Here is a 19,815-nt window from a genome sequence, read left to right as displayed (position 1 = left end):
AAGGTTATAAAACCACCTTTTAAGATAATTTTAGTGAAAGTTTCATGTTTCTATCTCATATAATTTAAGAACAATGATGAATAAATCATTTTCGAGCAAAATTTAAATGGACGGCTGAATATATTACCGCCGGAGAGACACGGCAGTGGAATTTAAATGACCGCGCGAAAGGGCTAAATTCATAACATTTTTATTGTAGAAAATATTGATAGCTATGTAATGCAGGAACTTTCAACATCTCCTAATATGGAACAGGTCTTCAGTACTGAAAAACGAACATCAGCAGTCTTATGATATAAAATATATACTTTAATTTAACTTCATGCACTATTTAGGATCAAGTATTTCAGCATTGCATAAAATGCAATGAGCTTCTTTGTTTTCCTTTATGCTGTAAGGTGCTTGTGATGTGTCTCAACATTACAGACAATTCAAGTGACTTTGTAATAAAACTGTTGTTCCAGTGCTGTGTCACATGAACTAAATGCGTATAATTTTGATTGGCCTAAAATACTATGTGCAGCAGGCAGCTTTCCTCATGCCCATTTCCTGCACTAAAATAATATTCCTATATATATTCCATCTGTTGGTGAACATCCTGACTTTGCATCAAACTGGTAATTTATGGACAACTGAGGACAAGAGAAGGTTATTACACTTGAAATTTCCATAACTAATATTAAATGTTAATTAAATAATGGTGTAGAGATGTGGAAACCCCCTGAAGTAGATGCTAAGCTCAGTTTTAAAACTTCTGAAGGTCAACAATGTACGTAGAAAAGTTATGTATATGGTTCTCAGTGTTGAGGTGGGCCATGACCAATATGCACCAGTTCATTCCTTTAATTCAGCCATCAGCTAATAATAAAACAGAGAATATCAATCACTGAGATTACAGCCATTTTCAGAAGACACAAATGAAATATAAACTGTTCCTATGAAGCAACTTCTGGTAAAAGCCAAAAGGTATTTAGTACCCATAAAAGTCTAATAAAGAAATACAGAATTTAGATATAGTGCATATCCGGCAAATATTAAATCTGAATTCTAGCTAACATATAAATGTTGGCACTTGTTTACAAGGTGGTTGATTGCGATTCTGTACATTATAATCGACAATATAAGTCAAGACTGGTCCAATTTTGCATTACTTTTCACTGCCCAGTAAAATCAATATTGTGGGTTTGGTGAAAGGCGCTGATTGTGGTGATACGATGCTACAGAATTAGCTGTATTGATTACAGACGTGGGAGTAGGAGAGAGCAGTTGATGCTGGGGTGCCTGCACAGACTGGTGCATGTCATTTCTAGTTGAGCTGAATCCCTGTGGTGGTGCTCCCCCCCCACACTTGTTTCCAGCCACAAAGTTTGCATTTCCTGGCCGCACACCACCACTATTCACACTACTGTGGTAAGAGCTGTATGATGAGTCTGCAGAATCCTGACGATGATTCACCACCATGCCATACATGGACTCAGGGCGATTTGAGCCACCACCAAATTTTGCCACAGCTGAGTTGGCTACAGCAGTGGCATTCCCATGGCTAACACCATAAACACCACCAGTTTCCCCACGGTTCACATTTGCAATGCCACGTACACCATATATACTCTCTGACCGCTGCTGAAGTTGGTTTTGCTGATTCTGAACATTCTGATTGGTTGTATTGTGGCTCTGGCTAAATCTAATTGGGTAGAGAGACTGTGCAGGAACTAGTGGTCCTGGTCGAGGCAGACCATCACGCACACCCACAGGCCCTGGTGGAACTTTGCTGTAGACTGACTGTGATCGGTTGAGGTTGGCTCGAGTCAGGGGTGGAGACTTTGCATACAGAGACTTGGTTCCACCATACAAGGACTCAACCCGATCAAGCTTACATGGCGGTGCTGAGTACAGGCTTGCTGAAGTTAGACTTGGGCAATATGCATTACCAGCACCTGAAACATTCACATGTTCTGACTTACTACTTACAGAGACACTCACATTCTCTCATAAAGTAATCCATTCCTGTCTCCTTACTTTTGTCCTGATAGTTAAAAACTGTGTTCACATATTAGACAGAGCAGGTAGACCTTGGGTAATACTCCAGACTCATTTTCAGGAGATGTTTGGCTTGAATCTCAACCAGGACACCAGCTACCCTAACTTTATGGTCTTCAGTTTCTCCAGATGAACATCAAGGTAGTACCTATATTAGGCCATGATTCCATCCTTCCAAATCCTCTCCTATTCATCTTACACCAATTAACCTACCATTCAATATCATATAATCTAAATACTGACAGTGTCATAAGAAAACCTACCGCCATAGAAAATTAAGTTTCTGCTTTATTCATAAGAAGGGCTCAAATGTAGTAATTAAAGCAGTCAGACTCATGTGAAATTATTCATCACGTTACCTAGGAGACAGAAGTAGGTTACCAGGTAACACGCTACAATATTGCAAGAAAGTCACCTTCCTATTACTGCTGCTGCTTTACCTCCACTACTCATTGATTAGGAGGTTGGCTGCAGGAGAACTTGGATTGCTCAGTTACTGAGCCAATAGCCTCATCAATTCGCACTTTTGTTCCTCAGAGAAATAATCCTTTGTACCATCCCTTGCATCCTCAGTGGTGTATGCCCATTCAGAACAAGTACATCACTCAATCAACTGACCTCCAAAGTGTTACAGATGTCACTGGTATGATACTGTTAATTCAAACTGCAGTTTTATAAACACACACAAATATTCAAACAATACAGTGAAAAGACTGCATTCTTTTACATGCTACATTTCACACATGTACAAAGGGGTAAGCAGCTGTGGGGTTGGGGGAGGGGGGAATAAACAAATGATATCAGAATGGATCTTGAGTTACTATACAAAATATTTTATAATTCTGGAGGAAGCGAGCTAATAAACACATCAAGTAGCATTACCTTCATACCCAGTTTCATTTTTAGTTTAAAAAATACATATAGCCAACACATGAGAGCTGAGACCTGTCATACCTGTGGGTGAAGCGGGTGTTGGTGGTCCTGCATGGTTCACATTTGGCCTGTAGATGTCTGCACCACGCAGAGTGTTGTAGGCAGATCCATCATATTTGGGCACTGCAGGCTTGTCCAACTCATCATAAGGGTCTTCATCAGAGTGAATACTTGAAGAATCTAAGATACAGAGAAGCAAAGGAAATAAAGAACTAGTAGGCAGCTACATTAAATAACAATGTAATTTTCAAGAAAAATCTTGCAGGTGAAACTTGTCATTATCATAGACTGTTGGCATGCTATATTGTCACTTTTATAAATGTTACTTCTATAACATATTTCATCATACAAGGTAATTATCAGGTAAATACTTATATGTAAATGTTACACAACATTGTTTTTCTGGTTCACTTTTCTAAAACTACATTAAAACTGGTTCCAATCATTGCTAAATTTTGTTAGAATTATTTACAACTTATTCCTTTATCAACTGATATTCCATGTTTACAGCACTCCGTGGTTTCTTCGATTGTGTGCAGATTCTTGAATGGTACAGAGTTGTTGTGTTGCTTGTGGGGTCGATATTCAGTATGACTTGGTATTTGTGAAAATATAACATTGTCATATATCCTCATAACTCAACAAGAAATAAATGGGTTCCAGATTAGACGAAGCTGTTTACTGGATAAGTTTTTTATACTTTCAATTACAATCACTCAGAAATAACATCTTCATGCGATGCAACCTGACTAGTTTGTCGTCTTCTGGTTCTTAGCTGAGTTGGTTTCTTCTGCTCTCAGCTCTGCTGCGTTCACCTCTGTCCTGTTCTTCGCTTCTGAACTCTTGGCTTCAATTCTGCCTTCGAAACTCTCCTCTCAGTTCTGTACTTTGTCTGACTTCTGTCCTTCATCTCTTATATTCTACAGTCGGACACACTAGAAGACACCTTCTTCAAGGGTTCCATTTCATGTGTTCTATGCACCAGTTACTGGTGCATTTGTTGCCATGGAAACTGCAATAGTTCTGGCTTTCACTTCCATGGAAATGTCCTTTATGTGTGCGTTCTCACGTGAACCTGTTTCATTGTCACCCCAACAATGATACGGAACCGTGGATACCAAGCCCTTGCCTAACAATTGAAGCCCTCTCCGACTCAGATATTCTGGCTTTTAGGTGGCACGCCACAATATAATATAATACATTACTGTCACAGTTTTAGAGTGAGTATAGACGGAGTTTGGATTGGTAATCAAATATATTGAACATTTACAGTGCATTAACTACAAATAACTAGGACAGTCTCACTGACTTACACACTTCAAAGATCACTGTAACCACAGCACATGTAAAGCCTGCTCAGTCTTCCCTAGCCGCTGCTTGGTAGCGGCTTCTGACAGTGGAAGTTCACCTTACTCTGGGTTTTTGAACTATTCCCGGCCTCAGCTACATCAACTAACTGACTCATTGAGTCACTCACTCACCAACCAACTACTCTTCACTTCACTCAACTGCCTGACTAACTGCAGCTTCCAACTTGTCCTGCTTATAACATCCCAGCACAGACCGCAAATAAAACACCGTTCCTCTGTTGGTTTTCAATTGTTTCCATGCAAATATGCTCTTTGCAAAGCCATTACTAAGTAACGCCTGTTATATTTTTTGGTCATGTCGTAGTCATTGTCCAGCAACGGATCTACATGGCACATTGCTCCCTCCTTAAGGATAATCAGGTCTGAGAGCTGTGCTTGTGATGTTTGTGATCTAGGCTGATCACAAACATCACAAGCAGTCTCCTTCCTCTTGGCACATTTCTCACGGTGATTATTCTCCAACTGCTCCCTTCTTAAGGCAGCTCATCTCAAGCAGTTCCCTGATGTGACCCGGTTCAGGTGTACCATCACCCTCCTTTTCTGAGGGCTGCAGGTAAGGATTCCAAGGGCAGCTGGTGCTCCTACATCTCTTTATCTTAAGCTGCTAGTACTCTCTTCTTCCATTTGGATGGGGGCTGACTCCTCCATAATATCCTGACACTCAGTTTTCGAATCCTGACAGAAGACCGGCTGTTCGCTTCATGATCTCCAATCCCACAGTCTGTCTGATGGTCTTGTTGACTGCCCTTGCTTCCCAGATGCAGCTCCACCCTCACACCTTGGTCCCTTATGCCATTATTGTGCTTAGGTCTCGCCCGACATCTCTTCTCGAACATATGTCCTTTAGGGGTTCTGCTTACAAAATCATCCTTCCAGGTCCCTTGATGTCTGTGCCCCTTGCAAGCTGCAGGGACGGCAAGGCTGGTCATCTATCTGCGAGCAACTGCCAACTTCTTCTGGAACCCACAATCACCCTAGATCCGTTTCTTTGGCTGTCGGCGGTGCCCTATGGCTAGATGCTGGTACCCATATCATTCCTACAGTGCTCCAACTCAGACTCTTTCTTCCAGATTGGCCTCCAAATCCATGGTGTCCATTTTGTCCAGCCTGTCTTCGAAGACATGCACCACGATCTCCATTTCTTTGAGGCTGGTCTTCTTCTCTGGGTTGGCTTTTGCCTTTTATAGACAAGCCTCCATCGCTCCTTGGTAGGCCATCGTCTCTTTTCACCTGGCTTTTATTTCTTCTATCCAGAAATCCATTGTTTCTTGACTAGGCTTTCATTGGTGCCATAATCATCTCGTTACGGTGTCTCATCTCGGCCATCAGGCATTCCATCACCTGTTCCGTCATTTGCTCCATTTCTGTAGCCTGACGATACAGCTATCTACTGCAGTATTCAGTCCAGCAATTCATCCCATTCAATCAATCAATACAATCCCACTTCTGACACAAGCTATCACGATTTTATAGTGACTACAGATGGGGTTCGGATTGGTAACCGGATTTACTGAACACTTACGGTACATAACATCATTAGGCGAGTGTTGGAAAATACACAATGTTGGCAAGTTTCATTTTTATCAGTCAATTACTGCATGATTTATAATTACTAATTCAGTGCCTCCTCCAAGTGAATCACACGTTCGAGGGTGTTGCATGTACAGAGTGCACAAGGTGAACATTACAGACATGAAACACAGAAAGTTAAAAACAAGAGACAAGTTAGAGAGGGTTATATTTATGTAATTAACAAGTTAAACAATGGAAGGAAGGCACAGATGAGTTCATCAGAAGAAAAGATCTGCAAATGGAACAAGTATGGCATGCTCCTTATTTCCCAGTCCATTACCTAAAAGCCAAGCTTTCAGCTACACTAAGTAACTACACATCCTTCCTGTTATTGTCATATGTAAACATGATTCATATTATTTTATGGTTTAAAATGAAGACACGAAACCTCCTACATTGCCTCTGTGAGTCTAGTAATTACTGATTACTTCTACACACTTTGCAACATATGCAAAACATTCATTCACAAACTGTTTCATGTACTATGTCAAGAAGTGATACATCTATTTTACAAATTCTTCCTCACTAACAACATTGCAGGAATGAGGCACTCATGCACATACCTCCCTAAAACTGTATCAATATTGTTACATGTACGAGTAACTACAGACAAGGTCTGGATTCATAGTTGGATTTATTGAACACTTACATATTATAACTACCAGTAACTATAGTGATATCACTGATTCACACACTCTGCAGTTCCCCACAGCATATACTAAGTCTTCTCAGTCTGCCGTGTCTTCAGTCGTTGCCTGGTGCCGTATCCAAACAATGTCCTCTGCTTCCATGCTCTTGTTCTTACTGGCTGGTGACTGTCCCACAACTAACTCCTTGCTCCAGCTGTCAACTCTCAACTAACTAACTCCCAGGTTGACGGCCATCTCACACCAACCTCCTACTCTTCTCTCTGCCATCTCAGAGTCAGAGTCAGTGTTACTTCACGACTGACAGTGGTGATAATCATTAAAAGAATTTCCTATAAATATTTGTCATGATTCATAAGGAACCAGATGACTCGGACCCGAGAAAGACCAAGACTTACTGACTGATTGACTGACTGACCGACCGTAAGTCGCAATGTGACTTTGACTTTGATAAATAAAACATGGTGAGCCAACAACTGAATGAGCACACATGTGTGCATGCCAAAAATGTCCATGTTTAATCTACAATTTTTTGTGTACACAGCAGATGTAAACTAACCTCCATCAATGGATTCCTTGGGCTGTCGAACATGTCTACGTGGATTGAAAATGAATTCATAGATGAGGCCGGATACCACTCCTCCAAGCACTGGACCAAACCAGTAAACCTACGCAAAACAAACATAAATTTCTCAATAACCCTATGGCCATTTCATAAGAGAGAAGTATATAAATGTAAGTAATAATCCTTTGTGAGTACAAACTACAACCAAAATTTAGTAACTCCAGATCATGACACCATGGACGTGAGGAACACAGTTTATAAAAATTTAATCACGCACCACGCCATAAAGATGTATGGTGGAGTGGAGGTATAGTTCCATCATTCTTAATCACAGCACTAGATGGATGTGAGTGGCTGGCTTCACTCCCTGGCCACTTTACCCTTGGGGAAAGAGCCCCCGTACCCACTGGACAGGAGGCTGTGTTGGGCTTAGAACCAGTCTGTATTCTATGGAGTATGGAAACAATCTCTTGCCTCTTCCAGGAACTGAAATCCGGCCTTCCAACCTGTAGCCCATCACCATACTGACTGAACTATCCCAACACCTGCTTCCACCTCAGATGTTGGAAATTGTAGACACAATAAACTTAATTCCATATTGAAGCACCCCTTTTCATTATAACTCAATATTATGCTATATTATTCTTTTCCATTCTTCCTGACACAGTATTTTATAATGATATTCTAGTGTTGTGTAAGACTCATAGTGTCACTATGCACTTGTTGGCCCTACTGTGGTAAAATGTTTTCCAATTGGCATGTAACCATCAACACGTAGTATTTCCAACCAATATACAAGTTGTCACACTGTACATGTTTGTCAAGTTAATAGTTCAGTACAAGTGTTAAAACTAGGTTTAGTTTGATCATTAAGATCCAAACTGAAATTGAAGTTGAAATTAAATATGTTCTCTGTTTCATTATTCCCCACTCCTTATTTTTCCTTGGTATTCTGGTTTAATGCTGCTTCTATTTCTGTTGGGTTATGTTTTGTACTGGTTTGGAGACTACTTTCATTTTAATTTCAATATTAGTATGAATATGTATAAATATTTTAAGCCATAAGATGAAGTGAATATTTTAACTTTACAAGCATGTACAGTGTAACAACTTGCATAACTGCATGGAAGAACCTGATTTTGGCTACATCATAAAATTCTAGAACACCATTAAAAACGTGGACCAGACAAGGGTGGAGAAACATACGTGTAAGTGACACTATAAGAACTTCATGTTTCACATTAGTGTCTATAGAAGTAATGACAGAATGGAACACCAGGTTGCAGCCCTGGACTGTCATGGCTGGGCCATAACACTGCTTACCAATAACAGAGTCAAAAGACATTAGCACTGAGAAGATATTTCATTATAAAATCTGTCTTATGCCCTGAACTGAATAATGAGAACTCACCCAATGGCTGTCCCATCGGTTCATCACGAATGCTGGGCCCAGTGTTCGGGCAGGGTTCATAGAAGGCATCTGAAATTTAGAAAGGAACCATTGCGAGATATGCAGTTCTCAGGGCAGTGAGTATGATGACTACTTCATCTTTGATGTGATGTCACATAGTCTGGTATACTCACACATGTACTAACGTTTCAGAGGAACATGCTGCCTCCATCTTCAGGGTCAATGAGACAATGACAGAGGATGGAAGCTCTTCTGATATGTTGGTACACATACACACCAGACTACATGGCATCACATTCCACAAGATAGTAATCTTGGAGTGACAGATGATACAGGGCTATGTTGTATAATACTCGTATCTCTCATAACAATCACATGGACATACACTAAAGATTCACTAATCAGGTTACAGTTAACCTGGATCAAAATATGAAAAGTCAAAAATGCCATTCACAGTTGAGTATTTGTACATACTTCAAAGGACACATGGCATTTAGGAAAGCAGATGTGTAATTTTCTGTTCAGACAAAATTTTACAGTTTCTTCAATCCTGCATTATTACATTAAAAAACAAGTACAACTTCTGAGATTTATATTGATAAATAAATGTATTGTCTTTATAATTTTTAAATAAAGGCTTTATAGTGATACTTATTTTCATCAGCACTATCTATATCAATAAATTTTCCATTTATTTTTGTTCTAGGTTTCTTTTTTGTCTTTTAGGGCTACATTCTCCTTCAATAATCAGGATTATCACTTAATCCGGATGATCTCTCCCCCCGAACTCCGGATTAGCGACAGTTTACTTTATCTCAAACACAAATTTAAATTTATGATTATGTGCCTTTGGATTTTAAATGGCCATCCGTAGGCTGGAAGGGGCTGTCAACAACACCTGAGCTTCCAGAATGTTGCACATGCATCCCACATTCTAGTCAAAGTCATGCTGCAACTACAGGCTGTCAAGTCAGTTCTTCGTGGAGAGGACCACCTGGGGTTCTTGACCACATATTAGTCTTTGTCAGGGCAGTTACTGTTCCATCATCATGGGAGGTCTTCTCTGACAAAAAGATGGGTTGTCTGCCTCATTAAAAATGTTGTTTACAGTTTTACATGTCTGCCTACATACATGAAATTTAGAGTTCTATCTTCTGGGATATTAGTCTGCTCAGTATTTGGAAATCTAGTGAAGTTTCAAAGAAATAAACTGCCTCGTTTCATACTTAAATCATTCTTCAACGATGAAGATAGATCTGACATATTCCTCCGAAACTTATGGACTCCGCTGTGTTATACTCCACAAGACAGATCCATGATGATAGTAGTTTCGATATACTAACTCAATGGAGCTGAGCCCTTCTTGAGAAGCCGCCAGTTGTGCAGCTACTCAAGAACTTCCCAACATTTTATGAAAGCTGAAGGTTGATTGCCATGTACATAAGACACCTCCACTGGTCCCTGTCCTGAGCCAGAGCAATCTAGTCCATATCATCCCATCCTATCTCACTATTATCCACCTACCCAGGTCTTAGTCTTCCTAGTGGTCTCTTTCCTTCTGGTTTTCCCACTAATGTCCTACATGCATTCCTCCTTTCCANTAACTTTAAATTTTAACGTTGACGACTCGGTTTTGAGGGTGGTCCTTTAGATGCAAGACCTGCATTCAAGATACTGGGAAGTGTTGTGCCTTACACTCCGTTATATGTAATAGTTTCCACGAATAATTACATATTGTGGATGTTGAGCTGTGCCAGTGTTTTCATGGTTTGTTATAAGTGCCTCTGAAGATGGTTCCTTGGAACCGAAACATGTAAGGCAGATGAGATAATTAAGTGATCAAAATATACATTGTTGCACTTGACGGAAAATCTATTGATAATTAGTAAATATGTTACAATGCTCTGTGGTAGATAGATGGGTCCAATCTCATCATATTTTGTTTATACACCTATATCCGGAAACGTTTCCTTTTGGCACTAAGTGCCACAAAATTTTACGATAGGATACATAAGTTTTATGGGATGTTATCATTGTTTTACATTATAAAAGTTGCTCAAAATGATGACCGCCGACTTCATTCCATGTTCTGCACCAACTGGCCATGTTATGCTGAAGATACCCAGCATTTCCTGGATGGATCCAGCTGCTACTGCAATTCTTGCAACAAGATCATATTGTGTCTCCACTAGAGTCTCATACACAAGGTGTGGCATGTACCCCAAGAGAAAGATATCCCGTGGAGTCAAATCAGATGAGCGAAGGGGCCAGGTTATTGGGCCTCCACGTCCAATCCATCTGTTGCCAAAAGTTTCATCCAAATATGAGCAACATTTATGCAGTGTGATGGGGCACCATCATGCTGGAACCACATTTCACGTTGGACTTCCAAAGGCACCACTTCCAGCAGCTCGGGTAAGGTCTCTTGGAGAAATTTTAGGTATACGTCACCAGTAAGAGGTAAGGGCATCCTCCTTCACATTTCAGAGGCCCTAGCCATGTAAACAAAGCGTTTCCAGATATGGGTATATAAACAAAATATGATCAGATTGAACCCATCTATCTACCAAAGAGCGCTGTAACATATGTTTATTTACATACTGTATATGTATACTCTTTAAATACTGCATGCCTCTGCCAATCCGTGCTTCATACAACAGATTTTGCCTAACCTTACCTTGTGTGTATCTATCCCTCGGGTTTGTCATTCATAGCTTCAGCTGCAGCTACATGCAATTTTGTGAATTCAGAGAATTCTGCTCCAATTCCCGGTATCAGAGGCAAGATTCATTATGTGATTTCGTCCATCTACAAGTACGCAATTTAAGAAAGGGATAATCAAAAGCCACAGAACTCTGGCTTGATACACAGGAGGTCCTGTATTCGATCTCGGCACAGAAACTGACAATTCTGAGATTATGCATGGCCTTTCTCAATCCCCAACAAAAATGCCCTGGAAATGCCTTAATAGGCCACGATCACCCCTCTCTTCGCCTTTCTTAATGAAGCATCCATAAAGTCCAGGCCAGTCTTCATTAACTAACGAAGCGTTAAGACAAGAAAGTGTCTGGCAAGCTGTTAACTAGGAAGGCAAATGACTTGTGGGAAACAATAGGAATGGCTGGGAAGATAATATTAAAATGAATCTTAAAGAAATAAAATCAGAGGTGTGGTGGTCAGATGAACCCGCACGTACATATTGGGCTCACATCACAAAGAGAGGAAAGTGCAACCTCATGCCAATAATAATAATAATGATAATAATTCATTTATTATATGACTCAGCAACGAGTAAACTTCATAACAGATAAACCCTTAAAGCGCATAATACAAAAAATAAAGAATGTGCAAATGAAGGGGGATACAATGGGCAGGCCATGTAGGATGCATGGGACAGAAATGCATACAAAGTTCTGACGGAAAGCCTGAAGGGAAGAGACAAATGAGAGACGAGAGGATACACGTACTTATTAACTTGGATCTTACAGGAACAGGACGGACTGAAAAGGTCGGTCTGGAAGTAAGATTTTAGACTCGTATTCGGGAGGTGTCCGGTTCGAATCTCGGCCGGGAAACCGGCTATCTTGGCAGTGCTTCTCAGTGCCTCTGAGCAAATGCCGGACTGTATATCGATCAGGCCACAGCCACTTTCGTTCAAATTATTTCCAGTTTTCTATCACCAGACACTATATAGGCTCGATACTGATAGCGTCGTTAAATAACAAACTAAAGAAAGAAAAGGTGAAATGGTGAGGGTTGGATTCATCTGGCTTAGGATATGGGCCAGTGGCGGACTCTTCGAAACTAGGTAATGAACCTTTTGGTTCCATAAAATTCTGTCGGCTGAGAATAGCCGAACAACTACAAACAGCCTTTCTGAAAAAATTAAGATATTTGGGAACGTCATTATCAAATCAAAGCTGTATCCATGAAATAGTTAAAAACTTGCTACCATTCACTTCCCAACCCCCACCTAGGAACGTAAAGCTCAAAATACATAAAAGTATTATCTCACTTGTATTTTGTACGCGTGCGAAACTTGAGCTCTCAGAGGGAAGTCAGCAGGCGGAGGGAATTTGAGAACAAGGTGCTGAGAAGAATATTTGGACCGAGCAGGGATGATACGGTAGGAGGCTGAGGAAAACTGCACAATGAGAAGCTTCATAACTTGAAGTCATGTATTACAATGACATAATTCCATTGAATGAGATGGCCAGGACATGCAGCAGAGATGAAACTCTGAAGGAAGACCTGCGTGGAGATGGGTAAAAGGTAAAGCTATCCCCGTAACAGGCCATGGAAGTCCATACGTTTGTGAGACATCGAGGCTCCAACATTTTCAGACAATCGGCTCACAGAGGGGGGGGGGGGCTGTCAGCCTTACGCGCCAGCCGCCCTTTACCACAAGGAAGATTTATGGTACTCATTTCTGTTAGTGGCTGAGTCGACCTCAGGGCCATAGTGCGGCTGGAAGGATTGGTCAATTGAAAAATCCAATGACCTCATCGGGAATCGAACCAGCAACTTTCCGACTTGTAGCATTGTGCCTCGACTAACTACGCTACCGCGTGCCCCACGGCGGTGGAAGAATATTAAAATGTACCTTAAATAAATAAATAGATATAAAATGGAAGTGTGGATTGGATTCATCTGGCTGAGAACAGGAACTAATGGCGGTCTCTTGTGAACACGGTAATGAACATTCAGGCTCCATGAAATATCGGGAGTTTGGAAAAACTCTGAGCAACTATTGGCTTATTATGCTGGATTCAGATCAGTGGGGTTTGTCGGTGTGTTAACGGATACTGCAACACAAATGTTACACGAATTCTCTTCTTTGCACTAATGGACGCTCCTTTTTCTGGGCTGATCAACTCAGAACGTAACGCTCACTGCACGCAGCTCCTACCCGCCTGCTGGGACTGCTTCATCCAGCACCTGGCGCACAAGACACGCAACAATGAAGTCGACAAGAAAGAAAAATATAGTACAAGATAATTATTATGTTGAGAGCCCCCTGCAAGATGGTAACTAAGCGCATCCTCTAGTCCGCTTCATTGATCGTATATTAATTGTTGCGTGCCTCTGTTCCTGTACTGCTGCGGTCAAGTCTGCGTGCCACAGCCTAGCCTGAACAGGAAAATTAATATGGTAAGAACATTTCTGCTCTCTATGGCTCTACAGCCCTTGGGATCTTGGTCGCTTTTTCAATGTCTTAATCTCATACACAGTCAGTAAGACTTCTTGGAAAGCGGATCAGCCCGTCGCAAGGCTGCTACCTATACACGGAACAGCGCAGACATCCATGCCTCGATTTGGAATCGAACCCACGATCCCAGTGCTCGAGAGGGCGAAGACGGTTCATGCCTTAGACCGCGCGGCCACTGTGAGCGGCCTCCCCTTTCTCTCCAGAAACAAACTCGTTCTATTTATCGTAATTTTTATTTTCTTATTCTTCTTCCTCTTCTGAATTTGATGGTTAGTATATGACATGGACCCTGTCAGTCTTCTGTTCATACCTGTGACGTCCAACAGTATCTCCTTCGCACTGTGGATAATGTTTCAAAATGGCGTTCAGCAATCTCTTGGAATGCTAAATGAATGGTCCGCTTTGTAAGGGAATGAAATATTAATTTAAATATATATTTTCATGGACTCGCGTCCATCAAAGCGACGTCTATCATGTATATGAAAACTGCCTTAGCCGAGTAGTCTTTCTGATAAATACAGCTCGTATTCTTACGTTCGTTTGGGNGGAGGGACAATCGGCTCAGCGACGAGGTTGTCAGCCCTTTACCCTTAGGAAGATTCCTGATACTCATTTCTGTTAGAGGCTGAGTAGACCTCAGGGCCATAGTGCGACTGGAATGATTAGGTCAACTGAAAAAAAGCCAATTACCTCATCGGGAATCGAACCCGCGACATTCCGTCTTGTAGCGCAGTGATACAAGCTACACCCACTGTATATATAGCAAAACTTCCACGACCAACATTTTATATGAAATTCACATTTTCAAATGTACGTTGCATGTCTATCGCAATAATCCTTCTCTTTTTTCTGTGGCGCTACAGCCCCAATTTGGGCCTAGGCCTACCTCCATGAAACTCTCCGTTTCACTTCGGTTTACTAGATCTTACACATTCGGTAGGACTCCTTGGGCGAGTGATCAGCTAGTCGCAAGGCCTCTACCTGTACACAGACAGAGAAAAACGCACACAAACATCCATGCCCTGAGTGGGATTCGAACCCACGATCCCGGCTTCCGAGCGAGCGAAGACAGTGCATGCCTTAGACCGCTCGGCTACTGTGACCGGCCTCATTCTTCATTTAATCGCCTTAATAAAATGTGGAGAAAGCTCTAGATCGCATTAAGTGGAGGAACTGTTTTGGAACAGACTGTGGACCTGTCGTCTTGACAGATTACTGATTAATGAATGAAATGTATCGAAAAACAAGAACCATTAACATCCTCATTACGCAAGTCTCTCCCTCACTTACTTACTTCATAAGGAAAATGTTCAAGCAGTCATCGCAATATTTTGTTTCGTAACATCCAAAATCTCTTTCTTACTCAGATACCTATACAAAATGTGAGATAAAATTATTAAATTTCACTACCGTAACGTCCGTTGAGAATTCAGACAGCAGTCTCAAGCTTTTTTATATAAGATTTCGTAGTATTAACACAAGTAACTTCCTTGCTTTCTGTGGTATTCCTTTCCAGTCGCTTATTTTACCGAATGATACGTCGAGGCCGATGTTTAACGCCATCTCCCATGGATAACACGTGCAAACAGACAATAGTAAACCACCTCCTTTATACAGTATACTATAAGTCATATATCCACATCAAACTATTATCCAGACCTTCAGGATACGCAAGAAACACTGAAACAAACCACTGCTCGCTTGTTCATTAACTACTGCATAACCTACGTTTATACAGAGTGTTAACACTCGACAGTTCGTTGTTATGGTAGCCCGAAATTTCGTAATTTCAGAGCCCCATCTAACTCTTACATTAATTATATAAGGTAAAATTGTTCCTGTCCTTAACGAATTAATCACTACGCCACGAAGGCGTATTGGGAAGTGGATGTATAAATCCAAGTATTCTTGACCTCGGCACTAGATGGAAGTAAGTGTTCAGCTGCACGCCCCGATCGCTTTATCCCTGGAGAAAGAACCCCCGGTGTCCACTGGATGGGTGACTGGATGGGCCCCAAAGCCGGTCTGGATGACGTGGTGAGAAGAAAAAATCTTTCCCCTACCTGGACTCAAACTCCGACATCACCGGGCTTCCAGCCCGTAGCCAGTCGCTGCACCGACAACGCTATCCTGGCTCCATGTATATACAGTTCAGTCCTTTATATATAAAGGGTTAAATTTTAATCTTCGAGCTTCTGCACAGGACAGAGGAAAATGGACAACTTTAAACGAAGTCATCCAACGCTTGAGGCTACGTAACGCCTCCACAGATGTTCCGATATTCCTGGATCAGACTGTACGCGAAGAACCGGTGCGAGAGACACCTGCCGTCTACTTACGTCATTTGTTTTATGTTTTTTCCTTATCCTGCCAGAGGCTTCCTTCCCACTTCATTCAAATACCTTACTGCGCCCTATTTCTGCTCTGTATGAGAGGGGTGGGGGGCTCCATCTCCACTAGCGTGCGCGTTTCAGCGTACTGTCGATTCGAACGGAGCTGTTCCCACACAGCCACACGACTGATCAATGGCTCGTGGCAAAGGGGTCTAATCTTACAACTTCAATGAAATTCCAACCATGCAAAGTCACAATCAATGGAAAAAGTTGGCTTACATCAGCGATTTCCGAAATGTGGGGCGGATCGCACTCTAGATAAAGGGGGGGGGGGGGTTGGGTAGAGGGGTGCTGAATATTTTGGAAAAATTTATTACAATTCTCAAAATGTTAGAGATCGATTGTAAATTTCGTAAAAGATTGATAACATTATTGACACAGAAAAATATGTTGATTTTAAGAATAAGTACCTGGAAATAATTTTCCTTATATATATGCAAAATAAACTGGAGCGGGGTGAACTCGTTAAGCTGAGAGGGCGTCACTGGAAACTGAGAACCAATGTCTTGCATAAAAACGTCGTCTTATTCTCAGTTCTCCTTCGGTATTGAATGACGCATACATTCAACATCAGCCGGCAAAGGTAAAGCTATCCCTGTAACAGATCGTGGAGGGCCACAGGGTTATGAGACATTGAGGATCCCACATTTTCTAGCCAATCGGCTCACAGATGGCGGTGAGGTTGCCAGCCTTACGCGCTGGCCGCACCTTTATCCCCAGGAAGATTCCTGGTACTCAGTTGTGTTAGGGGCTGAGACGACCCCAGGGCCATAGTGCGGCTGGAAGGATTACGTCAACTGAAAAATGCAATGACATCATCGGAAATCAAACCCGAGACCTTCCGGCTCCTAGCACAGTGCCTCAACCAACTGTGCAACCGTGTGCCCCATGTGGAAGAAATAATTTCAGACGGGATCTCCCTGAGCGAGGTCCACTCTATTACATCGCGTTTCCATGTGAGCTAATGTGTGTACCTCTCATGCCTCCACCAGTTTATATAGGCGATACAGGCCATGCCATAGCTCAAGCGGTTAGTCGCCGGCTTCCCACCTTGGCGCTCCGCGGGGCGTTTTCTTCGAGTATTTTGGCTTCCCATACCAATTGCTCTTCACTCATTAACCATCCTGTCAGCCGTCGCTATATAGTCCCGATATTGACAGCATCGTTAAATAGCCAACTACAATATTTAACTAGTGTAACCCCTCACGGTCAACGTAGCTGTTAGGTCTAAGGCATGTACTGTCTTCGCTCTCTCGGCAGCCAGGATCGTGGGTTCGAATCCTGTGTCTAGGTAGAGGCCTTGCGACGAGCTGATCACCCGTCCAAGGAGTCCTACCGTCTGCAAAATTATCATGAAACTGAAAATCAGAGGCCAGGGCCCAAGGGGGCTGTAGTCAGTGGAAAATAAAACCCGTTGAGAAATCAACGCGAAGCCTAAGAAAATGATGTACGTGTATGCGCTTTAGTCTTATTAACTTCCCCTGCCTATTCCTTTCCAGTTCTACGTGCTATCCAACAATACGTCAACACCAAGTTTAATGTCTCCCCCCACCAATAACACGCACAAACAATGAATAGTAAACAGTATCATATATACAGTATACTATATTTCATGTATCCGACCGCCTCTGTTGTCTAGTGGTTAGAGTCCCTGGCTACAGATCCAGAGGTCTGGGTTCGATTCCCGACGCTACAAGATTTCTTCTGAGAAGTAGTGGGTCTGGAACGGGGTCCACTTAGCCTCGTGACGATAATTGAGGAGCTATTTCAAGGAAGTAGCGGCTCCCGTCTAGAAAACCGAAATTAACGGCCGTGGCTATTCGTTGCGCTGACCACGCAACACCCTCTATCCGCTAAAGTTGGTAGTAACTTCGCCGACAAGACGCGGTTGCTCGGTCGGTATAGTTCGCTTGTGGACTAAAACCACGGAGTTTATTTTATATTTCACGTATCCACAACAAATACGGACTTTCAGTACTTACAGAATAGACACGATACTCAATTAAGTCATGACTGGTTAACTTCCAAATCATTTCCAATCCCTCTAACATTTAACGATACTCACAGCATCGTTACTTATCATCTTAAAATAAAATTATAAAACACGAAGCTCGTCACGTGGCACTTTTCTTCGCCTTTCTGTCGCCTCTCCCCTCGCTCAGAGCCGTCATGCAGCCTTACCGACACCAGAGTGCAGGCCAGATAGGCCGATCCGACTGTCAGAGCGGAACTGCCCAGCCACTTCCGGTACGTGTCCATGGAGACGAAGTATGTGAACACCACAATGAACGTGAGGATGAACTCGACGCCGAACCTCTCCCAAGAGTTGAGGTGTGCCGGCAGATGGGACGCCGTGGCGCTAAGGTTGCCCATGTAGCCTGGGACTGTCACCCTGCAACAAACCAACATGAGTTGTACTCGAGAGTTGCTTACTACGAAGATACATACATACCTGATATGACCAATTCTGGTCGAAACATGCAGTGAACTAAGATAATTAAATGTTTTTACAATGAACATTTGTGTTGCATAAATCATAACAATGCTGACAATGCTGCTGCCACGTCTCCTACAACTGCCACCACCACCACCACCACATACAGAACTAGTGTAACCAGTAACAACAGCAAAGACAAAGACGAACAGTGAAGACAGAATATTAACTTCATACCGACAAAACACATAAGTGAGAACATGTTAACACTATGAGGCACACATCGCCTCTAAATGGCATTTAAAACCGAGTTTCTACGTCACAGACCACCGTGTCTTGGTAACAAAGACCAACCGATGAAATGCTCTGTATACTAATAATCACATGAAACATATAGTACTACCACAGTCAATAAGTTCGTGGAATGGCCGCAAAGCGTCGAACGGGAATTTACTGCCAATATGTTTCAGCAATGTTTTCGACAGCTATATCAACGTTGGCAGACTTGCATGGAGGCCAACGGCAACAATTTTGAGGGCCGATGTGGATTTGCGTTAAGTGTATGTGAATACCTTGTAATATGAAGCGATTCGGACCATGAGATTCCAGTCGTACAGCGAATTTGAGAAACAGACTGGAAGACCGGAGAGTTCGGTCGAGTTCTGGTGGGCCGGCATTCCAAGGTCACTGAACAAGAAACTGCAAGAAGACTTCCTAGTTATTCGAAGTGTTAGCTCATATGTTAAAACCCGCTGACAAGAAACGGATAGTGAAGACACTGTAAATGCCTAGCCATTGTTGAGATCTGCTACCTAACAACGTCTAGTGTAAGCAGGCGTTGAGGGCTTTACTTATGTGTTATAGTTACAGTAATCTTCAGAGTGCTATAATTACTTGTACTTACGACTTGTGAGTATCCAACAAATCGATTCACAAATCCAAACCCCGTCTACAAGACACTAATACACGTAACACAGGACCATAGAATGGGAACAATCTCTACCTAATAACAAGAACACGTGACACCCCTATAGAGGACAAAACATACACAACAACTTTACCACCGTCAATAAATAGGAAAATAGAACGTAATTTCACATACTCGTACATGCAGCAAACCGCCATGTAACATGTGCACAAAGAATTGGAAAAAAAAACCCCGCAGATTTCCAGATAACCCATCTACTCTAAGATACACCATAAACTTGTATTCCGAGCTAAATAATAGGAAAAAAAAAATT

At 42.0% G+C, this 19,815-nt stretch overlaps 1 protein-coding gene across 1 annotated transcript in view; it reads right to left on the bottom strand.

The window, feature by feature from the left end:
• Nucleotides 1-828: 828 nt before the first annotated feature.
• LOC111866249 (neurogenic protein big brain) overlaps nt 829-19,815 on the bottom strand; it is a gene marked incomplete at its 5' end in the record, with an annotated part of 86,276 nt that continues 67,289 nt past the window's right edge. The window contains 5 exons of the mRNA XM_023855029.1: nt 829-1,937; nt 2,995-3,153; nt 7,122-7,230; nt 8,539-8,607; nt 18,322-18,532. Of these exons, the coding sequence (XP_023710797.1) occupies nt 1,171-1,937; nt 2,995-3,153; nt 7,122-7,230; nt 8,539-8,607; nt 18,322-18,532 (1,315 nt within the window). The remainder of the gene's footprint in view (nt 1,938-2,994; nt 3,154-7,121; nt 7,231-8,538; nt 8,608-18,321; nt 18,533-19,815) is intronic.

The sequence above is a fragment of the Cryptotermes secundus genome, unplaced genomic scaffold (genome assembly GCF_002891405.2).
Source record: "Cryptotermes secundus unplaced genomic scaffold, Csec_1.0 scaffold1183, whole genome shotgun sequence".
Taxonomy (NCBI): domain Eukaryota; kingdom Metazoa; phylum Arthropoda; class Insecta; order Blattodea; family Kalotermitidae; genus Cryptotermes; species Cryptotermes secundus.
Note: the sequence above shows the minus strand (reverse complement) of the source record. Positions and strands in the feature narration are given on the sequence as shown.